The 26,715-nt window shown below is 39.8% G+C and overlaps 1 protein-coding gene across 2 annotated transcripts in view; it reads left to right on the forward strand.

Annotated features, from left to right (window-relative positions):
* The first annotated feature begins 332 nt into the window (after positions 1-332).
* LOC148033936 (UV radiation resistance-associated protein) overlaps positions 333-26,715 on the forward strand; it is a 33,901-nt gene continuing 7,518 nt past the window's right edge. The window contains exons 1-2 of one of the 2 annotated variants that reach the window (XM_087681923.1): positions 333-838; positions 1,146-1,352. In XM_087681923.1, the coding sequence (XP_087538049.1) occupies positions 584-838; positions 1,146-1,352 (462 nt within the window). In that variant the 5' untranslated portion in view covers positions 333-583. The remainder of the gene's footprint in view (positions 839-1,145; positions 1,353-26,715) is intronic. The other variant, XM_087681921.1, reaches the window with a different exon arrangement.

The following is a 26,715-nucleotide window of genomic DNA, read 5'->3' on the forward strand; positions in this document are numbered from 1 at the left end:
ACAAGCATGTGGTTGCAAGTGTCAACCTAGTTTAATATCATGTTATAGAATTTGTCGTGTAAGATTGGGAGCAATTATGTTTTTTAAAAAATTTGAGGAAAATAAATTCCATTGTCGTGTTAGATTGGGAGCAATTAAGTTGTCTAACTAAACATTGTTAACACAAGGACGCAAGTACTTGGAGTTCAATAAATGGAAACCCAAAAAAATTGTTGTCCTGATTAAAGATTCTGTTAATCGAGCAGGAAACAAAGGTTAAAATGCACGATTACCTTGTTGTCCTAACTAAACATTAAATATTCTGTTAATCGAGCAGGACACTAAGGTTAAAATGCATGATTAAGAAATAAGTAATTACAAGAAACAGAATACCCAGAGACACAGAGCTCACTGCTGCAAAAATATACTCTTGTAGGAAAATACTGATCTGTTGCTTGCCTCTCTCTCTCTCTGTCTCACAATCCAACCACCGGCCCAGGCTTCTCTGCTGCTCGATCTCTGCTGATCAGCCTCCGGATCGCTCGCCTTCATCTCGGCAAGCCGCGGGAGCTATGACGCTTGCCGCTCCTCTGAGTATCTCCCCATGGGCTCCCCTATGGGCGATCTAGGGTTTCAGCCACACAGAGGGGATGCAGGCGGGAACGGAGGAGGAGCAGCACCAGCAGCAGCAGATGATGCAGATTCCAAGCTCAAGGAGATTGACGACCAAGGCCTCCGCGTGGTCGAGTGGGAGGACCTGCAGACCTCATTGGCAAACCTTTGCAGCGTCGTGTCTTTTGTCTCCGAGCTCCGCGCAAAGAAAGATGCCCTCGCAGAGAAGCTTGAGGTGGCCGTAAAGGTAAGATTTATTGGATCAATTGGATGGTATCTCTATCAATCTGCCCTACATTTTCCCGATTAATCGCTGCGTTGAATGACAAAAACTACCCTGCTGTAGCGGATCAGTTTAGTGTAATCTTTGTCACAGTCGATGCCAATCTTCCCTACATTTGGCTATCAATTGATGTATTGAGCGTAATTACATTGAGCTATCAATCGATGTATCGAACATAACTACATTTGTAAAGTAACCCTGAAAGATGTTTGCGTCCATGCTTTCATGTCTAATTATGTTTTTATAATATTGTCTGTTTGCATGTGTGCAGGTCCGCAGGGAGTCATTGCATCGAATTGATGAATTGGAAACCATGACTTTGCAGCTCAAGATTAGGGATCTGAACTTGGAGAATGCAAAAGTTTCTCTACAAGAGAAGTCTGAGGACGTGGCAATTGCTAAAGACAAGCTAATGCCTTCAGCAAGGTCTTTGTTGGTAGCTGCAAAGGCTTTGGAAGCTGCACAAGGTCGCTTACAGGTTGGGTTTAAGAAAGTACACTAATGTTTACATCACTTTCAGATGCCCTTTGGCCAAAATTTCACTTTGAGAGCCTCACGAGAGGGATGCATCTCATCTTTCAACTTTGTTAGGTAATATTTATAATTTTACATGGAAGCTGATATAGAATATGACAAATACTAGTAGTGAATCAACCTAGAGACTTAGAAAATGGAAGAGTGATGAATCACATCAAATGATGATACAATGACATTAGGTCACGGTAGGGTTTGCAATGAGAAAATATAGAAATTGACAAATACTAGTAGTGAATCAACTTGGAGACTCAAAAAATTGAAGAATGGTGAATGACATCAAATAATGATACAATGACCTTAGGTCTCTGTATCTCTAGGACTACCACTGATTGGGGATGAGGAGAGCAAGGAGTCGGTGATGCCAAAGTGGCTCAAGATGGCTACACTTTCTTGATTGATCAAGGCATCAACACTCGTGGAAAGAGTTTTGAGGGAGCAAAACATAGTCCTCTAGGGATTGGGATGTTGAAGAATACACTCGTCAGACGTGGGCAACAGTGAAGGGAGCAAAATAAAATACTTTGGATGAGCAAGGTGTGAATGATGAGTCTAGAAAGCAGACAAATTCTACTTGCTGCCAGAGAGGGCCTTTCCTGACGCATTGGCATGTTTTGAAATCTTGAAGGTTGGATTGACTTTCGGGTTCATGATGGGTTGTTACTTGACAAAGGGCAGGATTGGCTTCTAGTCTGAGCTCACATGAGGGAATGCTTTGGCGGTCTTAGGCAAAGGCGGGGAAAATATGTTCACATATGCTCATAGGCTTTTTTGATAGGATAATCATGCATGCAAATGCAAGGCATTGATGACAAACATAGAGAGATGCTATGATTCTTCTCTATTTTTAGGAGTTGGTACGATCGGCATCGACCTTAGGTTTTCTCTAAGGCACCTTGATGGTGGTTTGATTATCCATTGCTTGAGTATCCATGGTTCTATTTTGGTGGTCTTTGTTGTATGGACTATGATGAGTCATTATCATTGTATCATTGAATTGTATCAGATCACCCATGATTTGAGAGAGGGTGTTGGGAGTATAGTCAGCTCATGAGTGAGTCTGGGATGTGCTAGGAATTCTAGTATTATATAGGTATTTTTTAGTGGTCATTATGGCAATTTTATGTGGGCCAACCTGATCGCTTTCTTGGCACTATTTTGTCCTATTTATTTGGGCTCTTCCTCCACATTCAGTCATTAATCACTGGCAGATTTAGTGCATGCCTTGTGGAGAGAGGGAGCCGGTGCTAGTGCTTACACAGGCAGTGACTCATTGATGTACATGACTGTCTCATGTTTGTCATATGGATTCCATTTCTCAAGCACATCTCCGAGTTCTCTTTTTGCAATGTTCTCGTGTCTTCTCTTTTCTTTCTCTTTTGTCTTGTGTCCAACAGTATATTTCAGCATTCTTTCATGCTTCCATTACTGCATCCACTTTTGATAACTATAGCCTCTAGGGTGTGTGCTATTAGTGAGTGAAGAAAGCTCTTGAAGAAGGGGAGTGATCAAGGAGTGATTTGAGAAAGTGACTAGAGAATTATTGATGGATGCGTGCAACATGCCCTTTTATGAGGGTTTTTGGGCATTTGTTTTACTATGCAAACATAAGCCTTTTAACATATATAAAGCTTTTTGGGGCTGTTATAAGGAATACAATGCATATCAATCCATGCCTTAAATTTAGTGGTTTAGCAGACCATGTATGAGCTTGATAATAACTATGCTGTTTTTACTCGTCCAAGAGTAGACTGAGTGCCGCGTGTTTGCCATGTGGCAAACGGCAGGATTTTTAGTGTTGTTAGTGGCATTTCTCCTACAGTCAGTCAGTTAGTTTCTATTGGATGACCTAATGTAGATGTGTATCATTTTGCTCTATTTAGTGTTGAGATATTAGTAATCACACCTAATGTAGCCTCTTTGTATGAGGCAGTTTGGGATGAAGATATGCAGGCTGCAGGAATCCCATATGCACAGAAAGGGAAAACTGTATCCATCCAACAACTATAAAGCATTGTACTTGACTACCGCTTTTCATATGAATGAATACATGATGATGCTTTTCTTTATCAGTTAGTGTCAATCTTGTACTTGTCAATCTAATATACAAGATTGTGTTTATGAGTCTAAGCTTCAATTTTGGAACCTAATTCACTTGTGTAACAGTCAATTCCAGTGTCTCTGTCATCATGAGTTCATTCTTCTTCTTCCATCCACCATAGCTCATTGCCATGTCCTAGATCCCGCACATTTCCACATGGTATCAGAGCCAATCGGGCATGGCACTGCTTCTCCAACCTCTCTTGGTTCCTCTCAATCTTTGCCCAACTCACATCTAGCTCAGGAATTGCCAGTCCTTGATCCTATTTTTTACTGACTTTTTTAGCCGTGTAATGTCTAGCCCAAATGTCTTTATCATAAGCTTGTAAACTCCTCATGTAGCCTACACACTACAGCCTCTACACACTTAGTGAAGCCTTGTAACAGCCTCTAGCTTTGTATGGTTGTTTTTGTTTTTTCCATGTCTATACTTAGCAAGGTTCTACGCATGGCAGCCTCTGTATACTCAGTGTCTTTTTCGGTTGTGATTGAGGAGGGGTGTTGAGATATTAGTAATCACATCTAATGTAGCCTCTTTGTATGAGGCAGTTTGGGATGAAGGCATGCAAGTTGCAGGAATCCCATATGCACAGAAAGGGAAAATTGTATCCATCCAATAACTATAAAGCATTGTACTTGACTACCTCTTTTCATATGAATGAATACATGATGATGCTTTTCTTTATCAGTTAGTGTCAGTCTTGTACTTGTCAATCTAATACACAAGATTGTGTTTATGAGTCCAAGCTTCAATCTTGGAACCTAATTCACTTGTGTAACAGTCAAGTCCAGTGTCTCTGTCATCATGAGTTCATTCTTCTTCTTCCATCCACCATCGCTCACTGCCATGTCCTAGATCCCGCACATTTCCACATTTAGGACAGGCTTGCCCTTAGTCAAAACACTTGTTTTTGTGTGTAGAGTGAGAGAGTGCTTTGGCTGTTCATCCTCTTACAACCCTTTGTACATATTGCATTTTGTATTTAGCATATATTCATTGCAGTCTTTAGTGTTCCTCTCTCTCTCTCTCTCTCTCTCTCCCTTTTGTGTTCCTTTTTTCTTGTAGTCTGGTTGTACACTTCTGCATGTTGCACTTTTGACAAAGGTATGCTTTGCTGTAGTAGAAGAAAGAGGTGTCTGAGAAGCATGCGGAATGGTTTAGACTTGTGGTCAGCTAGGTAGATCATGTGGCATTGAAGTGTGTAGCATAGTGACTCTTGTTGGAAAATGACAGCCATCTATGGAGGAGAGAAAAGAGAGACAATGAGAGTGTATTGAAGTAAAAGAGTAGAGTGTACTTGTTGAACTGAAAGAATGAGAATGAAAGGTACAAGATAGGTCCAAGGTAGACCTAACTGTAGCTCAACTAGAGTTAACTGACTCTAACTCTAACTCTAAGAGTGGTGAAACAACTTATAACTTTAGTTGTGTTTACTCTACAAATTGAAAAAGAACTAAAGACTAAAACATTTGGGATTGCCCATAGAATTGGCAAATTCTGACACCCCCCTGCAATGCCAATGTGGTAAAGTATAGGAATGATTAATCACCAAAGGGTAGCAGGTTTAAGGACTTGTGAAAAGCCTCAAACTTCTCAGGAGGTAGTGTCTTGGTGAAAATGCTTGCAACATTTTCTTGTGTAGGAACATACATCAAGCTAATCTCTCCTGCATAGCATCTCTCTCAGACATAATGATAATGCACCTCAATATGTTTTGTGTGAGCATGAAACACAGGATTTCGTGCCATTGCAATAGGACTTTGACTATCAGAAAGAATGGGTGTACCCTGTCTCTGACAATGCATTTTTCATCTTCAAAGATGACCTGAAAGCCATGCTTGTTAAAAGCATAGATAGATAACAAGTTCTTTGTAATGCTAGGCACAAACAATACATCTAGAAGTATGAAGTCAGAACAATCTGTAGTAGTAATAGTGATTGCTCAATGCCACAAACATCATACATATCTGTTGGTGTTCGCACATGTAACATGCTTCCCAGCAGGGGCTGAATGCAAAGAGGCCTAGAAGTGATGTTCTTTGAAGCTCCATTGTCAAATACCATGTTTGCTGCGTTTTAGCAGCATTAAATTCTGAATTAGCCATTGAAGAATCATAATTGCAAGTCAAAAATGCATAGTCGTCCTCCACAAAGTTGGTTGACGCATCATAATTGCATTAGCCATTGAAGAATCATAACTGCAAGTTAGAAATCATAGTTGTCCTCCACAAAGTTGGTCGGCGCATCACCATCAGTAGATGTACTGGTTGATGTCTCTTGGACAGCCAAACCGAAGTTCTTTTTCTTCTCTTTGGCTGATCTCTTACGGCATTCATCAATATAGTGAGTTAGCTCCTTGCAATAATGACATTTCCCATTCTTTTTAGACTTTTCTATGTCTTGGACAGCCTTATTTGTTGGTTGTTCAGCATCACCCTTTTGCTGATTTTTTGCATTTTTCTTGACTTTTCCTTTGCCTTTGAACTTGGAAAGCATAGCCACATCTTTTGAACGCAATGTAACATTTTTCCGAGTTTGTTCCTTTTGCAACAAGAGGCCTTATAACTCCACAAATGTAAGGGGTTGCTGCTCCCCTCCTCAAAGACAACATCAAAGAGGTATGGAAACCAAGATACTACTTTGGAAGAGAGTTCAATGTGATGTTTACCAATTCAACTCTTGAATGATTTCATTCACATTGAGTAGCTGCCCATGCAAATCCTGTATGTGAGTAAGGTGATTTGTCATGCTATCACTCTCATCCATGTTTACATGGGCCAACTCTCTACGGAGATAAGATATTTTGGCCTTGTTACATGCTGCAAACATACGCTCAAGTACATTCCCTGGTGATTTTGAGGTCTTACAAGATCGGATGTGTGGAATGATCAATCTTTTCATTGACAAGGCAATCAAAGAAAGTGCTTGTACATCTTTGGAGTCCCATCTCCTTTGATCCTTGGTAGGAGGGGGGGAGGGGCAGCAACACTAGTAGCTTGTCCTCCAGCGTTATATTGAGGTGTTTGAGGTGCAAGACCTCTTGGTTGCTGCAATTCACGTGTAACATAGTCCTGCAAGTCCTTCGCTACAAGAAGGTCGCGGACCATAAAACTCCACAACTGATTCATCAAGTTTGTTCTCTTGAGTGAGGACATCAAGGATGTTGCTTTGATCATTAGTCTCTTGATGTGCCATGCTGTTAGTAATGAACAAAAATTTGCAGCTAAATACTTCTTTGCTGAAGTATAGATTGTACTCCTCAAGAGTACCAAAAATCCCCTCGGGATTATGCAACAAGTACCAAATTGTCACACAAATGCCAAAGTTTGTCCAATTTGACCAAACTAGCACTCAACCAAGAAATAACAGCAATGCACTGCTGTACCACACCTATCTCGTAACGCATGCCCTCAAAAGTACAAATTATAGCAACTTAATGCCAATTCTTATCAAAATTTATTGAATTTTTCCAAAATGTTTTGTTCAATTTGATTGTAATAGTAATTAAATGCTCCTGTTATTTTCTCACCTCTGCCCGCTATATTCTTGGCCCTGCTTGCAATTTTCTACAGACCTTAAAAAGTGCAAAAACCCTAATTTTTAGATTTGGGGTTTTTTCAAAATTTCTACAATTTCCCATCCATTTTAGCCATCTCTTTTCGAATCTCAAATCCTTTCCATCCAAAATTTGGGGCTTTGTCAATTTTTACTCCCAGAGTTCAAATTGACAGCCAGTTCAAATCCTTCAACCCAAAATTTGGGGCTTTGTCAATTTTCGCTCCCAGAGTTCAAATTGACAGCCAATTCGAAGAAATTTCACAATTTCTTTGACATTCCCACAAAAAATTTTGGGGCTTTTGCCCAATTTGTAGTCCCACATGCGAATCTTCATTGGAAAACGTCAACATTGCGCAATTTCATCGGCATTTGTGCAAGAAATTTAGGGCTTTTTGTCCTAGAGGCTCCGCCATGCATCTTGAGGCAGATCTCAGCCGTTGTTCTCGCTGTTGGCATGCACCTCAAAATGACATTATTGCAGAAATCCAAGTTATAAGTTACAAATTTTTTCAGTTTCTTTGAAATTTTGAAAGAAATTTAGGACTTTTTCTCGACACGCATTCCAAGGTAGCAAACAAGCAACTTCCGTTTGAGGTTAATCTACCTATTCTGTCTTGGATGAAGATTGAGGATACCAATCCCTTGGAGATGATGGAATAAATTGAGGGGGGAAGGGAGATTTGTTTAGCAAAGATGTGGAAGACATCTTGGCAGGTGTTCTTGTGTGCTCTTGAATGTCAGTCTTTCTTAATAGTAGCAAGATACTCTTTATGAGAGTATTTGCTATCTATCATGATATCATATAATAGAAATGTTAGGGAAAACATGTGAGAAACATAAAATGTACGATGATACGATGGACATGATTTATAGAAAATATGAGTGTATGAGATTATGAACGATACAGTAAGGGGCCTTGAATCTTTGCGTCTTGAGGACCAAGGCAGAGGTGAGCTAAAAAGAATGGTTTTGGAGATGTTGAGAACAACCCTAAGAGTGTATTATACTTGTGATAGATCACAAAACGCAACAACAACAATCCATTGGCGATGATGATGTCTTCGGTAGCAATGGTGTCACATTCTTGGATATCAAGATGGGTGCTTAGGGAAAACATGGGAGAAACATACAATGTATGATGACACGATGGACATGATTTGTAGTAAAATGTTGACTGTATGAGATCATGAATCATACAATTAGGGGCCTTGAACCTTTGTGTTGTAAGGACCAAGGCAGATGTGAGCTAAGAAGAATGGTGTTGGAGATGTTGAGAACAGCCCTAAGAGTGTATCATACTTGTGATAGATCACAAAACGTCGCAACAACAATCCATTGGCAATGATGATGTCTTTGGTAGCAATGGTGTTACATTCTTGGATATCAAGATGGGTGCCAGTAGCATTGGTCATAGTGCTCATTAGTACAAATGCACTAAATGCACTAAGTCACTTCATGGATATCAAGATGGGTGCTAGTAGTATTGGTCATAGTGGTCATGAAGTGATTGTACAAATGCACTAAGGGCACTTTGGGTTTATGGCTGTCGAGACCTATTTGTAGGACTCAAGGCTCCTAGTGTGCACATTCATTGTGTGGTCACCACTCTTGGGCTCTTTGCTTGTCGGCTGACACGTGTATGCCAGGATGCTATGGTTTGGTGGTATGGCATGCTAGTCCTTGGGACGCGATCATGACCTAGGGTGCTGCTAGCTTCCAAGTTGGGGGGATTTGCTTTATGATTGGGAGGTGAGTTTGATGTCCAATCTGTATATTTTTGTGGATATAGCTTGTGTCATGTCTCGTACGCAAGTAGGATCCTAGGTGAATGTTTCATTGGTATTAAAGCGTCAACTTGCTATTTGGTGCGAGATTCGGTGACGTGCACAAAACCACTAAACCGTCACGATTCACACCTGTCAAGTACGCTTTTATCTCAATTAAGGTAGTACGGGATACATGGAACACCACAGTTGCAGTAAAACCCTGTAGTAAAACACATCGGTAAAATGACAGTAAGTGACATAGGTTGTGAGGTAAAGACTGGAAATAGGTGCGGGATGGGTGAAGAAAGAATGAGGCAGCTTCGGCCAAGATGTCCTCCGCAAACGGGGTGTGGACATCGAAGTTCTAGTACCTTAAACTTGCAAAAACGAGATTAAAGATGAATTGAGGGCAACCTGTTTATTTATAGAAAGTTTTGGAACCTTGTACGGCGCGCCATTTAAAACTCTCCCGAACCGTGTACCAATTTAGGGATTTGATTAATTAAGCATTTTTGGGGCTGTTTAAGTTGCCGATTCAGCATGTAATGCTTATGTTAGCTCAAGACTCCCTCTTAGGCCCTAAAATTTAGCTAGAAAGGAAGCTCAACCCAATGTTTTGAGTGTTTTTGGTTTTTATGAGATTTTATCCCAAGGCGTCCCACCCCAAAGCAGCTAGTGCATTCGACAAAGGGTGCATGGTGGTTGCTAAGTGGTCTACCAAGACTACAGAGGTGATGGTTATCTTACCAAGGGAGTCTAAGTGGTCACTCTAGAGAGACCAAGGATTGGACAAAGGATACATATTGGTTGCCCAGAGGCCTACCAAGTCTTGCAAAGGTGGATGAAACCACAATGAACTTTTTTTTTTGGGGTTTGATGTTGATTGTTTCAAAAAGGGAGGTGGCGGTCGATTAAGTAACGAAGGAGAGACAAGTAGCTAGTCCAAAAGGCTTTCACAAAATAAATAGGCTATCTCTACTACTAATTGGACAATGCCCTCGTAGGGGAATTGTTCGCTCGTCCAAGCATCCTTTTACAATCATGTCATCTTGACAGTGTGGATGAAGATACAATGTTCAAAATGTTCAATAAATACGATGATTGAATCAAAATTTGTAAGCATTGTCACTATCACTATCAAGAGAAGAAAGTTGACCTCTCTCAAATTGGAAGGGAAAGCTAGAGGGAAACACCCTTTCCCCGTTAATTTGAAGAAGTCGAGAAGGGTGTACTCAAGTCGATCTTGGGTAAAATATATTGCAACACTAGCTGATTGACCATCTTGGTCAATATGCTTATAAACTTGTTGGAGAAAGGCACAAACTCTAGGCATATATGCTTAGCTCAACTTTGCTCTCTGGTGAAGTGGAAGTGGATCACCACATGCTGTGTTCGTGGTGTAATAATCGGATTAAGCTCTGTAAGTAAATGGCCTCTGTGATACCATTAAAAAGAGCCCAATACTCAGCCTCGAATGTGGAAGTGCTACCATCTCCTACTTACAGTTGGCCCAAGAAATGGGTGCCGTGCCCAAGGTAAAGAGGTAGCTATCATGGGAATGTTAGGTGTTAGGATCTCTTGCCCATTAGTGTACCCTTGCAAACATAAATCAGATCCGTAAGTTAGGCCATAAGAATAGAGACATCACAAATATCTCAAAATGCGCAAACATGTAATCCAATGTGGCGTTCTAAGTGCAGTGAAGTGTTGACTAAGCAATCTAACCAAGTAAGCTAAATTTGGCCTAGTGTATATCAACCAAAGAAGCTTTCTTACAATAGAGTCTAGACTATAGGTGTGCTCGTCGAAGGTTTTACCAACCATCAGTTCAAGGATGCAAATTTGGACTTTGATGATAAGTTGAGGGCGATCTTTTTGATCATGACATTGCACGATTCTTGGGAAACCTTGGTGGTTTCTCTCAGCAATAACCCCAATCTCTCATATGATGGGGTGAGGGGCTCAATCTTGAATGAAGAAATTAGACGTATGTCTAGTGGAGAAGGTAGCAACTCAGCTTATAATGTAAGAGGTAGGGCTGAAAAGAAAATGCAAATGCAGGATAGAGAAACAAGAGCAAGAGCAGAGGAAAGGAAAAGAGTGACATTACTTGCTATCACTGTGGTTGGAAGGGCCACAAGAAACGTGATTGTTTGCAGGTATTACAAGAAGGAATAAAAGAGAAAGAAGAATGCAGGAGATAAGAAAAAGGAGGAGGATAAGACAAATGCATCTGAGGCAACCAAAGGCAAGGAAAAGGCCAATGTGGCCTCTAGTGTGGTCGTAGAGGAGCTTTTGGACACAAAGGCTGATGTATTATGTGTAGTTGATTATGATGCCCTTGTATGATTAATGCAGGATATGTAGATTATAAAGGCTGATGTGATCGATGCACTTTTGTCAGTTGATGATGGTGTCACTCAGACTTGGATTGTAGACTCTGGTGCCTCTTTCCATGTAACTTGTTGCTTAGAATGTTTTGCTATGTTCAATGCAGGTAGTTATGAAAATGTGTATCTTGGAAATAACCATGCTTGCAGCATTGATGGGATTGACACTCTACACTAGTCTTTAGACAATGGTCAAGAGCTTGTGTTGAAAGATGTCAGATATATGCCTGGCATTAAAAAGAGGCTATTATTTGTTGGTCAGTTTGACTTGTATGGTTACACTACACTGTTTGGTGGTGGTTTGTGGAAAGTGAAAAAGGGTTCCATGCTGATTGTAAAAGGAACCGAGAAGGGCACTTTGTATCGTTTGCACTGTAAAGCCTTGAATGGCAAGTTTCTTGCAGTTGCTAAAAGTTGCGGCCATTTGGAGTTATGGCATAAGAGATTAGGCCATATGAGTCAAAAAGGACTTGATGTCCTTACCTCTTTGAAGAGGGTTGATGGAAAAGGCTCTAAACTTGACTTTTGTAATGAGTATAAGTTTCGAAAGCAATTAAGAAATTCCTTTTATTCTGGTGTCTCTTGTAATTCCAATGTCTTGGACTTAGTGCATTCTAATGTATGTGGTATGCACGAGAAATAGTTGGGTGGTGTTGCATATTTTGTCTCCTTTATTGATGACTGTTCCAAAAAGATTTGGGTATACCTGTTGAAAAGGAAAAGTGAAGTGTTTGCTGTTTTTAAAACTTTTCATGCATTTGTGACCACTTAGATAGGAAAAAGGTTGAAATGCTTGAAAACTGATAATGGGGGTGAGTTCACATCAACTTAATTCAAGTCCTTTTGTGACTTGCATGGAATTAAGAGGGAGCTTACAGCCCCTTACAAACCTTCTTCAAATGGGGTGGCTGAAAGATATAATAGGACTTTATGTGAAAGAGTGTGGTGCATACTGTCCACTGCTAATCTCCCTCATGAATTTTGGAGGGAAGTACTCAAAACCGCGGTCCACATTTGCAACCGCTCTCCAAACAGATCCTTAAATAATGGCATCCCTGAGGAGGTTTGGTTTGGCAAATCCGCCTCATATGACCATTTACACATATTTGATTGTGATGCTTTTGTGCATGTTAGAGATGAGCTCAGGAACAAACTAGACCCAAAATCCACCAAAGGCATCTTTATGGGCTATGGTGATGAGGGTGAATTTGGCTACAGAGTGTGGTTACCTTAGTTCAAAAAAATTATTCACAGCCGCAATATTGTGTTTAATGAGGCAAAATTGCTAAAAGGTACTTTAGCTTCAAATGAAGATATGAAAAAGGTCAAATTTCAGAGTTTGCAACCACCTATTACTTCAAAAAATAAGCCTCATGGTGCTATGCCATAGGTTGAAACTGATGATCAGCCAGTTATTTTTGAGCCAGAGGATGATGGACAGCAAATAGGAGCACAAGGAGGTCATGGACAACAAGATAGACTTGCTGATTATGAAAATGCAGGTGTTGGTAATGAAAATGAAGGTGCTGTACAGCATGAACAGCATACTGAAAATGGTTTACAATAGCCAATAAATGTTGAAAATAATATACCTCTAGATGTAGATCCAATTCTTGAAAATGTTGATCATTGGGTATACAGGTCTACACGCGTAAGAAGGCAACCACATAAGTTTGACCCCTCGCATTATGTGATGCTTATGGATGAGGGTGAGCCTATTATATACAAAGAGGCCAAGTCATGTGAATTCAGCAGTAAGTGGGAGCTAGCTATGCAGGAAGAGATTAAATCTCTATATGCAAATGATACTTGGGATTTTGTGTCATTGCCCAAGGGAAGGCAGCCACTTCCAAACAAATGGGTGTAGAAAGTAAAGATAGTTGATGGGAAACCCACGTACAAGGCAAGACTAGTGCCAAAGGGTATGCACAAAAGGAAGGGATTGACTTCCAAGAGGTCTTCTCACCTGTTGTGAAGATGACCACTCTACGTGTGCTTTTCGCTCTCACTGCTGTATTGGACTTAGAGTTGTATCAAATGGATGTAAAAATAGCTTTCTTGCATGGTGACATCGATGAGGAAATCTACATGAAACAGCCCGAGGGCTTTGTAGTTCCTGGAAAAGTGTAGATGGTGTGTAAACTTTAATGCAGCCTGTATGGGCTGAAGCAAGCACCACGACAGTGGTACAAAAAGTTTGACACTTTTATGCTATCTCATGAGTTTACACACAGCCATGCAAATCATTGCTACATGAAAAAGGATACAGATGGTAGCCCCATCATACTTGTTTTGTATGTGGATGATATGTTGCTTCTGGAAAAAGGAAGACTAGCTTGGATGCTCTCAAAAATCAGCTGAAATCAGCTTTCTCCATGAAGTTTTGGGGAATGCAGGGCATATTCTGGGCATGAGGATTCACAAAGATAGAATGCAGAAATTACTATTTTTGTCTCAAGAAAAGTACACTGAAAAGGTATTGGACAGATTTAACATGGCTGAAGCTAAGTCTTTTAGGGTACCCTTATCTCCTTACCTTAAGCTTAGTAAAGCCAACAGCCCAAAAGATGACGTGGAAGCAAATGCTATGAAGGGAGTCCCTTATGCATTAGCTTGTGGCTATTTTATGTATGCTATGGTTTCTACTCGTCTAGACATTGCTCACGTAGTGGGAGTTGTTAGCAGGTTTATGTCAAATCTTGGCAAAACACATTGGGAGGCTGTCAAGTGTATTCTTTGATACCTAAAGTGTACACAAAGAAAGTGTATTTGCTATGGGTAGGGTGCACTTAGTTTGCAGGTTTATTGTGATGTAGACATGGCAGGTGACTTGGACACTCGTAGATCCTCTAGTGGGTATGTCTTCACAGTTGTTGGTGGGGCTGTTTCTTAGTGCTCCAGGTTGCAGAACATTGTTATACTCAGTACCATTGAAGCTGAATACATATCAGCTACTGAAGCTTCGAAGGAAGCTATATGGTTGAGCAGACTTGTAAAGGATCTTGGCATGTCTATGGGTACTGCAGTTTTGGGATGTGATAGCCAGAGTGCTGTGTATCTGGCTAAGAATGCCATGTATCATTCACGCACAAAGCATATAGATGTGTGATATCACTTTATTAGATAGGTTCTGGAAGATGGTCTAATCACATTGACCAAGATCAAAACACAAGACAACCTTGCAGATGTTCTCACTAAAAGTCTAAGCAAAGCTCAGCATGAGCATTGCATACGACTAGTGGGAGTTGGTTAGAGGTTCACTTCAGACCTTTAAGTGGGAGGTTGTTGGGATAAAGGTCCGTTTGACCTCCATGTAAAGTACACACACATTATTTAGCTATACATGTGAATACACCTTTATGTGCCCTAAGTATAAATACATTTTAATCTTTGTGTACCAACACATTGTTGGTACACTTATATCGAATCGTACTTTAACTCTGCTCTCTCTCTCTCTCTCTCTCTCTCTCTCTCTCTCTCTCTCTCCAGCCGTTACACTCTCACGCTCACTCCTCGAACTTCTGTTACTCTCAGTTAAGCTCCAACAAGTGTAAGTACATTGGATAGCTCCTTGAGCATTTTCAAATGCAAGACTACAAGCCTATTTCTACTCCCGTTGAGATAGGCCATATGTTTACACTTGAGGATGTAGGAGAACCATTTGATGCTTCTCTTTATCAGCAGGTGGTTGGCTGTTTATTGTATTTGTGTAATACACCAATGGATATTTAGTTTGGGGTCTCTTGGTTGACACACTTTATGCATAGCCTTAGTGCCATACATTGGTAAGCAGTTAAATGTGTCTTTTGTTATCTCAAAGGCATACAAACATTGGGCCTTTTCTATCCTACAGACACTACTCTTTGCTTGCATGCATTTACAAATAGTGATTGGGTTGGTTGTTTTGACACAAGGATGTCCACTAGTGGCAATTGTTTCATGCTTGGTGATTCATGCATTTCTTGGTTGAGCAAGAAGTAGTCTATAGTAGCCACATCTAGCTGTGAAGTTAAATACATGGCAACATTTACAGCTACATTGAAATGTGTATGGCTCAAATGCCTTTTGGTCGATCTTAGTGTGGGATATCAATCACCCATTCCTATCTACACTAATAGTCAGAGTGCCATATTATTTGTGAGGAATCTAGTTCTTCATGCTCACACTAAGCACATTGAGGTGCATTATCATTATGTCAGAGAGAGGCTCCATGCAGGGGAGATTGACTTGGTTTATGTCTCTACACAGGACAACTTGGCGGATGTGTTTACAAAAGCTCTCTCTAGAGAGAAATTGAAAGCCTTTCACAAGGCTCTTGGCTTGATACCGTGTTAGGAGCGATCTGTCTATTCCCTATACATGTTTGCATCATTCACTCTAGGGAGGTTTGTTACACTTATTGTGTTCCTCCTATATTTTGATGTAAAGACTCCCTTATCTTGTAGGCATTTTTTACCTTCTAGCTAGAGAAGGGTTTTTTCCTTGTGTGAATATCCATCAGTAGGTGTGATACTTAGTACCTTAGGGATTGTACTTTCATTCATCCTCACATAGTGGATGTGACCTTCCAGTAGTCTCATTTCTCTTGTTGTTCACTTGCTCACTTTGATTATATGTGAGTGTATGTGTGTTGCTAATTTCTAACCTAATAGGAGCACTCACCATAGATTCTTGTTTTTGTTTATCTTTTCTTGGGTGCAATTGAAAAAACCTATTCTCTTCAGAGCTAATGAACCAATACTTAGTATAAAGGTTTCCTTTATCATGAGCATCTCTGATATCTTGCGGAAAAGAGGGAGTAAGTCAAAAGATTGAGAAGTAGTAGCATGTGTACGTGATGGGGGAGTGAATGAAGGTGGAGCAAAAAATGACACATACTCCATACCAGTTTTCACATAAGGGTGATCAATCGTTTGTGAAACTTTTGTCCTTACAAAATCATTAGACCGGTGTACAGAATCTAAAGGGGAAAACTCAAATTTACCTTCAATTTGTTGTTGAGCTTGATACATGAGAATGAGGTCGTATTCGGCTCATTAAATCTCTTATGGTATGTGAACTCCATGATAGTCCGAAATCTCTTTGGCTATGCCGGATGGAGAAGCAAGTTGTGAAGCCCACTCCATCATGTGTCTTGAATTGTTAGGCTGAGAGCATCATGGCGATGTGGTGAAGATGTGTTTGAAGTCATCTTGCCCTCTTGTGTCTGCTTCTTGCGAAGGGCTTTCAGATCAAAGGCCAAGGTTTCATGAAAGAGAACCCTTTGATACCATGTGAAGAAATACTATGATATAGAAACATAAATGAAAATGTACGAAAAAGCATAAACTCAAAAGAACACAGTTAGGGTTAGGGCTACTAAGAGACAATGAATATAATGGAATCTAAATGAATGATTGAATACCAAATATACAATGCTCATGGAGCAAAAAAACCATGTAGGAATGAAAACTATACCCCAAACTCTCATGTCTTGAGGACTGAGGCAAAGATGCCGAGCGGGAGAGTGCGTTGTACTCTCGATAGATCTCGAAGTGCAATAAGGAAACCTCTGAAGATGTCTGGCAACAACAAACTTAGTAGTAGATGACATATTTGTGATAGAGGAAGGAGTAAAACGTAGTAGCAAAATGCTGTAGTATAACACAACAGTAGAATAATAGAACGCCGTAATGAAACATTGTAGTAAAATGACATTAGTAAAATGTAGTAGAAAACGACAGGAAGTGGCAAAGGTTGTGAGATAGAGGTTGGAAATAGGCGTTTGATGGGTGAAGAAAGAATGTGGCAGCTTCGGTTGAGATGTCTTCCGTGAACAGAGTGTGGACAACGAAGTTCTAGCACTTCAAACCTGCAAAAACGAGATTAAAGCTGAATGGAGGGTAGCCTACCTATTTATAAAAAGTTTCAGGACCTTATACCGCACATCACTTTAAAACTCTCTCGAACCACACACCAATTTAGGGATTTGGTTAATTAAGCATTTTTGGGGCTGTTTAAGTTGCTAATTCAGCATGTAATGCTCGTGTTAGCTCAATACCCCCTCTTAGGCTAAAAAACCAAGCTAGAAAGGAAGTCCAACACCCTCTTTAAAGCAATAGAATGCAACAGTAAAACACCGCAGTAGAATGCAGCAATTAAATGCCACAGTAAAACGCAGCAATAAAACGACAACAGTAAACTGATAGGAAGTGGCATAGACTGTGATGTAAAGTTTGGAAACATATGCTCTGGTTGGGTGAAGAAAGAATGGGGTAGCTTTGGCTGAGATGTTCTTTGTGAATGAGGTGTGGACAACGAAGTTTTAGGATGCGAAACTTGCAAAAACGAGATTAAGGCTGAATGAAGGGTAGCTTGCCCATTTATAGAAAGTCTGGAGACCTCATACTACACATTGTTTTAAAACTCTCTTGAATTGGACACCGATTTAGGGATTGGATTAATTAAGCATTTTTGGGATTGTTTAAGTGGCTAATTCAGCATGTAATGCTTATGTTAGCTCAATAGGGAGAAGGTTTACTACTAATTGCCAAGTATAGGTGATATGGCTGCTTACTATAATCCATGTTCTCTACTTCTCATGACATGCTTGCTAGACTTGTTTATTGACGTGGAGGATAGACCGACTACAAACTTTTTGAACTTTGGTAACGTTAGCCTTATTTTAAGGTTTATGGGCAGTATATTGAGTATATAAACTGTCAATTTATAACTTCAAATATTGACTATGTGGTGTAGAAAAAGGATGGTTCATGGCGTATGTGCATTAATTATCATGTCTTGAACAATATCACAATAAAGAATTGGTTTTCGATTCCTCAAATCAATGATGTTATGGATAGATTGCAGGGGGCAACCATATTCAACTGTGTTTCTTGTCATGCTTTTTGGACTACAATGCTCTTGCTACTTTCAATCATATGATGGATCGCATTTTCAGGTCATATAGAACATTTGTGGACACTTTCTTTGATGACATGATTGTCTACTCAAAGAATGAGGTAGAGCAGAGAAGACACTTAGACATTGTGTTCAATGAACTGCATAAGTATAGGTTGGTTATCAATGACAATAAAAGTGAATTCTTTTTGCATGAAATTCACTTTTTGGGGCATATTGTATTGGCTAATGATATTTGCATGGATGTTGCAAAGGTTGAGGCAATATGATCATGGCTACCTTTGAGAAATGTACATGAGATATATAGCTTCTTGGGTTTATGTTCGTACTATAGGAAGTATGTATGTACGTCGGTTTGCTGAAATTGCATCTCCATTGCATGCTTTACAGAAGAAGAATTTGCCATTTAGATAGACAATAGTAAAAATTTTAGCATTTGAAAAATTAAAGAAAAAGATGAATTTAAATCCTGTGCTTGTCTTGCCCGATCAAAAGAAGTCGTTCATCGTTCAATGTGATGTATGTGGTAACAACATTAGGGCTGCTCTTATATGGGATGACTGAGTTGTGGCTTATGAGAGCAGAATTCTCTATGGTGCAGAGAAGAATTTGGAAGTCTATGAGAGAGCTCTTAGCTATAATTCATGCATTGTCTACGTGGAGATATTATTTGTTGGGAGCTGATTTTTACAGAGTTGATAGACCATTAGACTTTGAGGTACTTTTTGATGCAGACAAAGTTGTCAGAGCAATATATGAGATGGACACATTTTCTCCCTATGTTTCATTTTTAAATTGTACATATTGATGGTAAAATGAATGTTATTGTTGATGCACTGTCATGTGAGCCACAAATTTGAGCCATCAATATGGGTTATTACATTGAGTTGGATGCCATGAAAGAGCAATATGTTACTAATTCGGACTTTACTAATGTTTATGATTAGCTTTGCAATGGCCAGAGACATGACCATTGCCAAGAATGAATGGGAGGTATCGAATACATAGGCATAAATAGTTTGGAGTCTCGTTTGTTAAAGTCTCTTGAATAGTGCTCTGACACTCTCGGAAGGCCCTAGAAAGCATTTTTGGGACTCCAAGCTAAAACGAAAAATGAGAACGAAGAGGGGAAATTGTACGAAATGATGTGGTTTCTCAACACCTCCTCTCAGGCCCAAAAAGGAGCACAAAAGAGGAGTGGGATAAAGAGAAGAAAATCCACTTGGTAATTTGAGAATACCACCTGAAAGGAGACTTGTAAAGATAGTCAAGAGACCAGATGAGCAGTAAAACCGAAAACACAACCTCGCGTGAGAAGTCACTAGCTGTGTTACACCATGCTGAAAGGAATACAGAGGCCTAGTCATAAAGTCGTCGTTGAAAATTTGGGGATTCGGATCGAAGATAGATCCTCTAGATATTGGGTTTCAATGGAGGTAAAATTGCTCGAAAGATAGCCAAACATCGGAAGTAAAAGATCGTGGATGAAGAACTTTGAGACTAGTAGGATTCCCCTTTGAAATTGGAGGAGTAGGAGCCCTCTTTGAAGTAGAAGAAAAAAAGGAGATGCCCTTGTCAAGGGTGAAGAAAGACGATCCCCCTCTGAGAGAGATAGGGACTTCCAACTCATGGATTACAGACTTTGAGGTGTCGGATGACGAAGGAAGTATCATCGATTATGCCGAAAAAGGTATCTAGGGCTTAGAAGAAGTGGAAGATGGAGAGTACCCAGAGGTGTCTTCTCGTACTTGAGAAGAAGAGCGTGGGATAGGAGGCTCAAGATGAGCCAAGGGTAGGGAAGAGTTACAGGCTCTCAAGGGAGTGGAGCGTGGAGGAGATTGCGGCTACGGTAGCCATTGGATCTGAAAATGGGTGGGGGAAACCTCTACATAGGGTGATTGTCTCTAGAAGGACGTATCGCCTTGTGAGGTCGAAGAGCCTCTATGTGCTGGCAAGGACTTAGTGCGTGTTGGATGCGTCTTATTGCCTTGAGCATAGTAAGTTGAGAGCCGAGATAAAACAATCTCCGTGGTCCAGAAAGGAGAGAGAGGACAAGGAGTGCTTGGTGGAAGACACATATACTCTGGTGGGGTAGGGAGCAAAGATTGATGTTGACAATCTTTGATGGTGTGACTGTTCTTGCCATAGTAGGAGTACCCAGGGGACAAGCAATCTATCGGTGGAGATGTCGTGGTATCGGAGTAACAATCTGTAAAGAGAGGGAAGATGGGAGGGAGAATAAGGATATCTCCTAGTGACGTAGTGGAAGTAGAGTAATAATTAGATTTGGATGCCAAGCTTGCAACCTGTCTTTGCCTTCTCCAATGTAGAGGATCTTCGTAGTTCATCGAGCGGCTCTAGCTCTTATACCATGTTAAGAATGAATGGCAAGTACTGAATATATAGGCATGAATAGTCTCGAGTCTCGCCCATTAAAGTCTCTCAAATGTTGCTCCGATACACTTGGAAGGCCCTAGAAAGCCTTTTTAGGGTTGGAAACTAAATTAAAAGATGGAAATGAAGAAGAGAAACTGAACGAAATGTTGTGGTTTCTCAACAACCACTTTGTGCTTAGACATGGATTTTTTATGATGTATGGATGACTATGTCACAAAGCAGTTGAGGCCTAGATTATCACTGAAAGCCATGCTTCTCCGTATATAGAACACAGAGGTATTGATACCACAATCAAGATAGTGGAGCATTTTTTTTATTGGCTAGCTTTGAGGCATAGTATAGAACAGTTTGTTAAGACATATATCGTATGTCAGAAGATTAAGGATGATAGGTAAAAGATGTGGGGCTTGTTGCAGCCCTTGTCTATTCTAGATAGGCCTTGACAGAGCATTGCAATGGATTTTATTTTTGAGCTTCCTAGGACACCTACAAGGAATGATGGGATATGAACTATCATTTGTAGGTTTAGCAAATATGCTTATTTCATTCCAGTGAGGAAGAAAATAAAGATTGATCATATGGCACGATTGTTTTTGCAGTATATCTTTAAGTATCATAGTATTCGGAAGTTGATTATTAGTGATTAAGACTCTTAGATGACCGGTTTATTTTGAAAATGATTGTTTGCGAATAAGAGTACAATGTTGAAATTCTCATAATCCTTCCATTCGTAGACAAATTATTAAGATGGCAAGCTCAACACGCGCGGACATTGATGATGGACCACCTGGCTAGATGAGTCCGCACGTCTACACTTAGCACGTTGGTGGTCATTATGATACTCACATGGCCACTGACTTATTACTTATTATATTTAGTTTGCTATACCTACCTACAGCTGGCAATACCTACCTACAGCTGGCAAAGATATAGTGCTAGTCAATTAGTGTAGTCTGTTATACATTGTTTGACTTAGTAGGCTACTTTTCTTTATATTATATCTTATCTATACTTTGTGTATATTGTATAGTGTGTGGAAGAAGAAGAAAAATCAGCAAGAAAACGTTTCGGCCTCCATCTCTCTTCTTGTGTTCTTGAGTGAGCTTCCTCTTGTGTATACAATGTGTGTTTTTGAAGTAACAGCTCAAGCAAGTCTCCCTACCACACGATTCTTGATATGGTATTAGAGCTGCGTTATTGAGAGAGGCTAATTTTGAAGGTTGAAGTGAAGGAGAAAAAACAAGGTTCGAGCAAGCAAGCAACGAGTAAGAAACTCTCCCATTCTTCCACTCCCTCTCTTGGATAGTGCCTGTGGAGGTACCGGAAGCAGAGTAAAGTGAAAATCTAAGATTGTTGTGAGATTTGGTGTACGAGCAAAGCACTGTATATATATTCTGCAGATGCGTCCTTTAGGGCTTTTCCGCAAAATTTTTGGGCATCTGAGGCTGTTTCAAGCCTCGTTTTAGAGCCACAAGGTTGCAAATAGCAGTTTCAAGATACACTTTGATTTCGGTTGTATTGACCGAAAGTGGGTGCATAGATTATAGATTTCGAATCCGTAATTTTTGAGGTGTTTGCTAGGAAGCAAACATAAGGTTTATTTACAAACAAGTTGCAGATTACATGTACTATTAAGCAATCGGTGAAAAAGGTTGCTTGGTGTATTGCTGTGTACTAGTTGTGAAAGGCTGTAGAAGACTAACTTGTTGTGTTATATCATTTTTTGTGATAATGGCAAAGAACAGTGGAAATTCTATTATTGAGAAGCTCAATAAGAACAACTACCCTTCATGGAAGTTCCGTGTGACGAATTTCCTCATTGGAAAGGGCCTTTATGAGTTTGTTTCAGGTAAAGAAAAGGAGCCAGAGCTGGGTATCCCTCCGACTACAGAAGAATTAAAAGTATGGAAAAAATGGAATGCAAAAGACAAAAAGGTGATGTATTGGCTATTTGCAGCCATTGATAATACGATGTTGGGATATATCAGTAATGCAGAAACTTCACATGCAGCTTGGACAATTTTTGAAAACATGTTTTCAGTAAATACAAAGGCACGGAAGATTCAACTCAAGAAAGAGTTGAATACCTTGAAGAAAGGAAAAATGTATGTCAATGAATATGTTTTGAAGGTGAGAAGCATTGCAGATGCTTTAGTAGCAATTGATGCAATGCATGACGATGATGATTTTGTTTCATCTACTTTGAGTGGCCTTAATAATGAGAAGGCATGGAAATCATTTGTTACTTTGGTATATGTGGAGAGATACAAGATTTTATACTATTCAGGTTATGTGTAGACGGGTGATGATTCATGCCACCTAATTTCACACATTGAAAAAGTTTCCTTGTCCTTGTATGATAGCCACACAAAGAGTCTAACATATGTATTACATGTGCTATCAATCACAAAGAATCTAGTGTCTGTCGGCCAAATGGTAGAGCAAGGGTTGCAAGTTCGATTCAATGCAAAAGGTTGTTTTGTAGAAGATTTTAATGGTAAGTGTAGGTTGGTCGTAAAAGGAAGTAGAGTTAGCCGCATATTCACTTTAGACGCTGGAATTCTTGCAGTGGATGCTGCTATGTATACTAAAGGAAAATGAGTGGTTGCAGATATTGAAATATGGCATAAACGTATTGGACATGCAAATGTGCAAAGGCTGAAATTAATGCAATCCAGAGGATTGGTTACATAGTTGCCTTTTTTAGAGCTGCAGAATTTCATTAAAGTCTGTGAAGCATGCCAATTTGGTAAGCAAGCAAGACAACTCTTCTTGCATAATAGAGAAGTGAGTAAGAAAATACTTGATGTAGTGCATATGGATGTTTGGGGGCCTACACAAAATGTATCTCTTGGTGGTAGCAAATACTTTGTCACATTTATTGATGACTGTTCAAGGAAGCTATGGGTATATTTTATAAAGAAAAAGAGTAATGTATTTGAGCACTTTAAATCTTTCAAGGCAGTTGTTGAAACAGAAATATACTTGAAAGTGAAGTGCTTGAGATCAGATGGAGGGGGAGAATATCTCTCTAATGAGTTTAGTGGCTTCTTGAGGACTCATGGGATAAAGAGGTAATTTACTTGCAGGTATATCCCATAACAAAATGGGGTTGCAGAAAGAAAAAACAGACATATTGTAGAAGTTACACGGGCATTAATGGCTGAAAAGAATATGCCAAAATATTTTTGGTTTGAAGCTGTTCATATTGCTGTCTATATTATGAACAGAATTCCCACGGCTGCAGTTTATGGAATGACTTTTGAAGAATGCTTTACTGGCAAGAAGCTTGACGTATCACACTTGAAGATATTTGGCTATGTTGCATATGTTCATGTGTCAGATGAGCTACGGAACAAGCTTGATCCTAAGATTGAAAAATGTATTTTTATTGGATACTCTTTAGAGCAGAAATGATATCATTGTTATAACCCTATCACAGGTGAGTTTAGAGTGAGCAGGGATGTTATTTTTGATGAGATGAGCAGTTGGTATGCATCTACTGGTGATGTATTAGATGATGATAATGATCATGATAGCCATGTGCAAAAAAAAAAAAAAAACAAGAATTACGGATTTTTAATGGACCAGAAACATCATCTGGTACTACATCTACAGTGAGTCCTTAGTCTAGGAGACGAAGGAGTAGCCCCACATCTTCAGGTGTATCTATAAGTGTTGCAGGGAAAAACAAAGGAAAGAAAAAAATGCAGGATGGTAATGATGCATCTACTAGTCATTTGGGATTTGATAGAGATTCTAGTGGTTCAAAGAGTTTGGATGATGAGCTTGGTATTTCTTCAGTTAGGACACCAGGTGTACAGAGAGCTCATAGCAATGTAAAGGCTCCATTGAGTGATTCAGTGGTACGCAGGTCTAGCAGGGTCAGATACCCTGTTAAAAGATTTGGCTTTGAAGGTTATACAGCTCACCATTATGCTTATATGATGAAATTAGTTGAGGATGTTAAGCCCACTTGTTTTGATGATGTTGTTGGTCATGCTCATTGGGATGCAGCAATGGATGAGGAGATGGCTGCATTAGAAGCCAATAAGACTTGGAATTTGGTACCCTTGCCTAAGGGTAAGAAAGCTATTGGGTGTAAGTGGGTTTACAAAGTCAAGCATAATGCAGATGACTCAGTTAGTAGGTGTAAGGCTAGGCTGATTGCAAAAGGCTATGCTCAAACATATGGCATAGATTATGAATAGACATTCAGTCCAGTTGCTAGGATGGCAACTGTTAGGTGTGTGATTGCCTTGGCAGTAGCCAAAGGTTGGATTTTACAGCAAATGGATGTTAAGAATGCCTTCTTGCATGGTGAATTGCAAGAAGAAGTATATATGGAGCAGCTAGCAGGTTATGAGGATTTAGAGCATCTTACATATGTGTGTAGGTTAAAGAAGGCGTTCTATGGGCTGAAGCAAGCACCTAGAGCATGGTCTGACAAGATTGGAGAGTATCTTGTTAGTATTGGATTTTGTATTTCTGATGTTGATTACTCACTTTATGTGAGAAAGAGAGATGTAGATTTGAACATCATAGTCATCTATGTGGATGACTTGATTATTACAGGTGACAGTGACAATGGGATTGCTGAAGTTTAGGACTGGGAAGAAGAAGTTTGAGATGAAAGATTTGAGTGAGCTGAGATACTTTCTTGGTATATATGGCTATTACAAAGGCAGTATGGCTTGGATATGTGATCGAAGTATGGTATGATAGCATGTAAGCCTCTTTCAGTACCATTGGAGCAAATTATAAAGTTGAGTGCCAACGTTGGAGATGAGATAGAAGACCCTACTATGTTCAAGAGGATAGTAGGGAGTTTGATTTACATGACTATCACAAGGCCAGACTTGAGCTATGCTGTTGGCCTTGTCAGTAAATTTATGCAGATGCCTAGAAAGCCTCATTTGGACGCTGTCAGACGTATATTAAGATATATGAAGTCCACTTTATATTATGGACTTTTTTATAAGGCAGGTAAGGATGTACAAGTCTTTGGATACACAGATGCAGATTGGGCTGGTAGCATGTTAGATAGAAGATCTACTAGCAAAGGCATTGGATGCATAGAAGCTTTGAAAGTTCTGAAGCTTACTTGGAGTTGCAGAGATAGAGTTGAGCTTGAGGGGGAGTGTTGAGATGGCAAGCTCAACACGTGCGGACATTGATGATGGACCGCCTGGCTAGATGAGTCCGCACGTCTACACTCAGTACGTTGGTGATCATTATGATACTCACATGGTCACTGACTTATCACTTATTATATTTAGTTTGTTACACCTATTTACAGCTGGCAAAGATATAGCGCCAGTCGATTAGTGTAGTCTGTTATGCACTGTTTGACTTAGTAGACCACTTTCCTTTATGTTGTATCTTATCTATACTTTGTATATATTGTATAGTGTGTGGAAGAATAATAAAAAATTAGCAAGAAAACGTTTTGGCCTCTATCTCTCTTCTTGTGTTCTTGAGTGAGCTTCCTCTTTGTGTATACAGTGTGTGTTTGGCGCAGCAACTCAAGCAAGTCTCCCCACCACACGATCCTTGACACAGATGGTTAGTTTTAGGAAGCCAATTCTACAATGTTGGATCTTTTGAGGTGCTATGTTTTAGACCATAAGACACAATGGGAGTAGTATTTGCCATTAGTTGAGTTTGTATATAACAATACCATGGTTGTCAAGTATGAAAGGTACCATACGGTACGGTACGATAAAATACGGTACTAATTGGTACCTTATGATTTTATAAGGTGCGGTACGATATTAGTACCAAAAAAAAAAACTTGGTTATTTTGAATTATAGATAATAGAACACATGTTTAGAGCTAAAATAACAATGTCGCTTGAGTTAATAGGATGAATACAGAGGATAACAAGGAAAAATCTCATGCACAGCATGCGCAATGCGCTACTATTAGACAGATAGGAGTGTATATGTTATACATCAAAGAACAAAGTAAAGTTTAGGGTGGATGGATAAACAGGCTCTTCATTCTTTTATGTGTGTGTGTATGTGTATGTGTGTGAGAGAGAGAGAGAGAGAGAGAGAGAGAGAGAGAGAGAGAGAGAGACTCTTGGAATTGCATACTCATCTTGGAAGTTGGGAGAGAGAGAGTGTATGTGTATGTGTGAGAGACTTGGAATTATGATAATAAACATAAGGCTTAGGAGTTGGAAGATATTG

Source organism: Lygodium microphyllum, chromosome 7, assembly GCF_053477565.2.
Source record: "Lygodium microphyllum isolate KBCC chromosome 7, Lygodium_microphyllum_v1.1.10, whole genome shotgun sequence".
Lineage (NCBI taxonomy): Eukaryota > Viridiplantae > Streptophyta > Polypodiopsida > Schizaeales > Lygodiaceae > Lygodium > Lygodium microphyllum.